Source organism: Lucilia cuprina, chromosome 2 (genome assembly GCF_022045245.1).
Source record: "Lucilia cuprina isolate Lc7/37 chromosome 2, ASM2204524v1, whole genome shotgun sequence".
Taxonomy (NCBI): domain Eukaryota; kingdom Metazoa; phylum Arthropoda; class Insecta; order Diptera; family Calliphoridae; genus Lucilia; species Lucilia cuprina.
In genome coordinates this window covers 43,572,719-43,578,190 of record NC_060950.1, presented here as the reverse complement: position 1 = coordinate 43,578,190, position 5,472 = coordinate 43,572,719, and the positions used below count along the sequence as shown (strand labels likewise).

General features: G+C 32.5%; 1 protein-coding gene across 1 annotated transcript in view; it reads right to left on the bottom strand.

Annotated features, from left to right (window-relative positions):
• The window catches only part of LOC124421477, a 5,791-nt gene extending 829 nt beyond the window's left edge, over window positions 1–4,962 (bottom strand). The window contains exon 1 of the mRNA XM_046956750.1: window positions 4,629–4,962. Coding sequence (XP_046812706.1) covers window positions 4,629–4,962 — 334 coding nt within the window. The remainder of the gene's footprint in view (window positions 1–4,628) is intronic.
• Between the last annotated feature and the right edge of the window lie 510 nt (window positions 4,963–5,472).

Here is a 5,472-nt window from a genome sequence, read left to right as displayed (position 1 = left end):
TATATTTCTTCATTCTCGGAATTACTTTTGTCTTCATCTGGAATAACTTCAACGCAAGGCTCATTACTATTCAAATTCGGTAATTCCTTCAACTTTCCGAGCTCTTTCCTGCATGATCCACAAATTTTCAATCGTTTTGACAGCGTAGGGAATTTTTTAATAAGCCGTCGAAAATATTTCGCATATCTGATGATCTGTGCTTCATTTTGTTAAAGGGATTAAAACAAAAAGACGAATAAATTTCATTTTCAACCTTAGCCTTTTTAGGACTCGTAGACATTTTGAATTTTGTAAGTATTTATGTAAATAACACACGTCTTAACTTTAACGCTGTTTCTAAAAAACTGATTTCCGTATGTATTCAGAATGACAATAAATAGTTTTTTTAAGATCATATAGGTAGTACGTTTTAATGAATGAGTCAAAAATCTTTTTTTAGGGTCAAGAAGGACTTACATACTAAAGTACCTAGTTTAACCAAATGTTACAAATAATTATAAAAATAAACCACCACATATATAATAACCTACCTGTCAACTTCTACCTCTCCACCCACTTCTTAAAGTCAAATGTCATAAAATAATAAATAAACTGGTACTTCGGAGAAGGGCCATAAAATATTTCCACTTGATTCCAAAAATTTGTTTCTGGGGCACCTGATATTTTAACAATGAAAATCACTACCGCAAGATACAAAACTCAGACAAATTTTGGCGGTGGAAAATTAATAGCGGTAGGCCTCATATTGCACCCCACCAGTGGCTATTATCGGCCAGTTGTTGTGGTTTTTATTTTTAAGGTTTTAGAAATATGAAAAAATCAATTTAAAAACATTTGTCTTGAGTTACAAAACATTTATTTTGTTAGATATCCCACTCGCATCCTACTAAGCGACCAAAAAGGTTTTAAAGGAAAAGACCTAAGCTTTCTTTTGAGAAAAAAATTAATAAAAAAAGAGTCCATTTTGAAAAAAGCCAAAAAAGTTTTTGATTTTTCAAAGAAAAGTAAAAGATAGATATCCCACTCGCATCCCACTAAGCGACAACAAGGGTGTTAAAGGAAAACACATAAGCTTTCTTCTGAGCAAAAAAAAAAAATAAAAAATGGGTAAATTTAAAAAAAAAAGTCCACAAAGTTTTTGATTTTGCAAAAAAAATCGAAAATTTTAAATCTTGAGTTACAAAATATTTTTTTCGCATCCCACTAAGCGACCATATAGGTCGCTTAAGAAAAGACTTAAGCATTCTTAAAAAAAAATAAAAAAGGGCCCATTTTGAAAAAAAAAATCAAAAATATTTTATTAAATTTTTAATTTTTTTTCGAAAGATTGCATAAATAGCTATCTTAACTATTTGGGACACATTTTGCTAAGAACAATAGGTAATAAGTTACATGGATGCGAAAAAACACCTGCATGGCAAAAATGTCAAATTTTGACCGCCTCTAACTTAGAAAGTTGACGAGCGATCTTGTTGAAAAATTGTGTCTGAATTACTATCCAATAGAACTAACTATTTCATCGCGATCGGCCCATATGTATAATAAACTCTTATTGTACGTAAACAAATAATTTATAATTGTTTCATAAAAATATGTTCACTGAGTAAATTTTCTTTTGTATGGATATTACATCTCTTATCGTATAAATACTTTTCTAGCATGCTATATTTTTTCTTGCATATGGACAATGAGTAGTTAACGAGCATACGTACATACAAATATGTAAATATATTTGTAAGATTGTTAATGCTGAAAATTTACACTTCAAAAGCTTAATATCTTTTATGATCGCATTTTTTTGCCTTTCTTTAACTTTTGACATGTACGTAAGTTTGTTAACTCTGAGAGATTCAACATTTTTTTATTATACCCTTCACCTTCCTGAGAAGGGTATATATAAGTTTGTCATTCCGTTTGTAAATTCTATAATATAATTTTCTCGCCCAGATATCGGCGAGATCCGAATCTTCAATAATTCTGTTAGACATGCTTTCGAGAAGATCGCTATTTAAAATCAGCAAAATCGGTCCATAAATACCGGAGATATGAGCAAAAATCTGAGACAACCTGTGAAAATTTCATAAAAAATTTAGATTATTTAGATTTATTCATGCACAGAAAAAACTGTAAATTACAAAACAAAACACATAATCATACAGTAAATTTTCTATTGCACTTGTTTATAAAAACAATGCTGAGCATGACGTCACGATACAAACAAGGAGTATGTTGTTATTGGTTAGAAACATGAAATTTAGTATGTAGGACCGGATTAGGTTCGAAAACTTAAAAGGGGATTTTTTTACTTTTTCGTTCTACAAAAGGTACTTTTTGCATTTTCTATAATAATGAACCTAGAAACATGATATTAAGTAAGTAGCGCCCGGATTAGGTGGGAACACATAAAACGGGACTTTTTGGTACTTTTTCGTTTTACAAAAGGTACTTTTTGAATTTTCTATAATATTGGACCTAAAAACATGATATTAAACATTAAAGGCCTGAGGTTAATAAAAACCTATAAAAGGGGTTGTTTTGGTACATTTTCCTTCTACATAATGTACTTTTTTGAATTTTCTATAGTATTGAACCTAGAAACATGAAATTTAGAATGTAGGACCTTGGCTAGGTAAGAACCTTTAAAAGCTCTTTTTTGTACTTTTTCTTTCTACAAAAGGTACTTTTTGAATTTTCTACAATATTGAACCTAGAAACATGAAATTAAGTATGTAGAGCCCGGATTAGCCCAGAACACATAAAAGGGGATTTTTGGTACTTTTTCGTTCTTCAAAAGGTACTTTTTAAAATTTCTATAATATTGAACCTAGAAGCATGAAATTTAGCATGTTGGGCCTTGACTAGGTAAGAACTTGCAAAAACAGACTTTTTGGTACTTTTTCTTTCTACAAAAGGTACTTTTTGAATTTTCTATAATATTGAACCTAGAAACATGAAATAGAAACGTGAAATTTAGAATGTAGGACCTTGACTAGGTAAAAACCTATAAAAAGGGACTGTTGAGGACAAAAGCCTTTTTCTGCCCTTTAATGCGATACTTAATTACAAATAATTTTATATCTTGATATTAAAAAACCATATTTTTAATTTGACAAAATAACACTTTATTAAATATACTAAGACAAAATAAACTTCACGAGTCGACGTTAAAATACTGAATGTTAGGTATAAAAATATAAGTATTAATTTGTAACAAACTTCTTGTTAATATATGAAGCAAAAGTGGTACGAAAAAATTCATTTTTTTACATAATATTTATATACATGTCGCAACTAGCGGGATAAAAATTTGTTGGTAGATACACAGATATATTTGCATTCTATGTTTTGTTGTTACAAATAATAATACTAAGTAGGTAGCTAAAATGTCAAGTTCATCCCTTTGCATTATCGGGCGTCGATTACTGTGGCTTATTTTATATAACACAGCAAATACGTGGTCGATCTCCTTTGCAGTCTTCATTTGTTTTTCAGTTAAGGCCGTGCATTTTGAACTCGTACCAGACTTAACATCTAATGCATTTATCGCAGCATTAAAAAGACTTATAGCCCAAAGAGGACGGTGTTCTACAATTTATTCAGATAATGCAACCAATTTTATAGGTGCAAATAGAGAGCTGGAGGAATTATTGCAACATTTTTTATCTGAACAACATAATAAACTGGTGTATAAAAGCTGCTGTCAGGAAGGTATTTCATGGAGGTTTATACCCCCGCGGTCGTCTCATTTTGCAGGCTTGTGGGAGAGTGCGGTTAAATTGGCAAAGCACTATAAACGTAGAGCCATTGGTAATCACACACTCACATTTGATGAACTTCATACTGTGTCTTGTCAGGCCGAAGCAATTGTCAATAGCAGACCTCTTACTCCCTTATCAAATGACCCAAATGATCTTCGTCCACTTACACCTGCACACTTCCTAATTGGTCGACCACTAAATACTATTTTGGAACCATCAACAAGCAATGTTAATCCAGCCTCACTAAAAAGATATCACATTCTCAGATGGATACAACAAGAATTTTGGGATCGCTGGAGAAATGAGTACATAAAATCTTTACAAAGCAGAACAAAGTGGACATCTATTCAACCGAATATCAAATTAAACGACCTTGTGTTAATAAAAGAAGATTCAACACCACCATTGAAGTGGACTCTTGGCCGGGTAATTAAAACAAATCAAGGTCAAGATGGTTAAGTCCGAGAAGTGTCTGTAAAAACCACAGAAGGTGTCCTTAAAAGAGCTGTTACGAAAATTTGCAAACTTCCCATCGAATCTGGTTTAAATATTAATGTTGAAACAAGGCTTCCAAAGGGGGAGCATGTTGAGAACTTGATTGTATTAACTCAAATTTTGGTAGTGCTCCCATTATTTGATGCTCTGTTACAGGACGAAATCGATAGCAGAAAACACAGTTATGTATTATATTATGTCTTGCCTTAAGTATCCACAGAATTTCACGAAGAATATTGTGTAGAGTTTGTGCATCTGCATGATGATTTTTGTGATGATAGTATCGAATAAGAGTATGTACGAAATTATGTGTTGATGGTAGTACTATTGGGTGTTTTACCGAAAAAGGTAGATTTGTATTATTGAGTCGGCCACCCATTCGTATTAGACCATTTTGTAATAATGGTGACAACATTACTAACTTTAATTGACGATGAATTTGTTGATTATCTTTAAGACAACTAAGCTCCCTTGAAAATAACTGACCTTGAATTAAACGGCAAATAAGTTCCAATGATATTTTCATTTCTTCTACTTCAATTGGGCCAATTTTTGGTGTTTCTTTACGCACAATAGAAAATGCATATCGAGACACGTAAACAAATATTCTTAAAAGCTTTTCATAACTATTAATATATTTATGTTGCCTCAATATGTCATTTGTTTTTATTGTTAAATTATTTGGTACCAATAAAGCGGTTCGTCTCATTTCACAATTTGCATCTTCTGGGTAGGTGAAAGTGGGAATGGGCCAAGACGACTCATCTTGCAACAAAAATTCTGGCCCGTGAAACCATTGATTATTATTCAATAAACGCCTTTGTTCCGCGCGATGCAATATCCGCTGGGTTGAGTTATGATGGAATATGGCGCCAATCAGCTGATGGCATATTTAGTTTAATTTTATCAACTCTATGTTTCACAAAAGGTTTCCAGCGTGATGACTCTCCAGCAATCCAACACAATGTTATTGTCGAATCAGACCAGCATGTGATTTTCTGAGGTTCTACGGGTAACATTTTCAGCACAGAACTTAAAAGCTGCGTTAACAGCAGGGCTGCACACAATTCCAACCTGGGGAGACTGATTGTTTTTAATGGTGCAACACGTGACTTGGAACATAAAAGTGAGGAACATTTCCCATTTGGATTGTTTGTTACAGCATATATACATGCACCGTACGCTTTCATGCTGGCATCTGCAAATGCGTGAATATTAG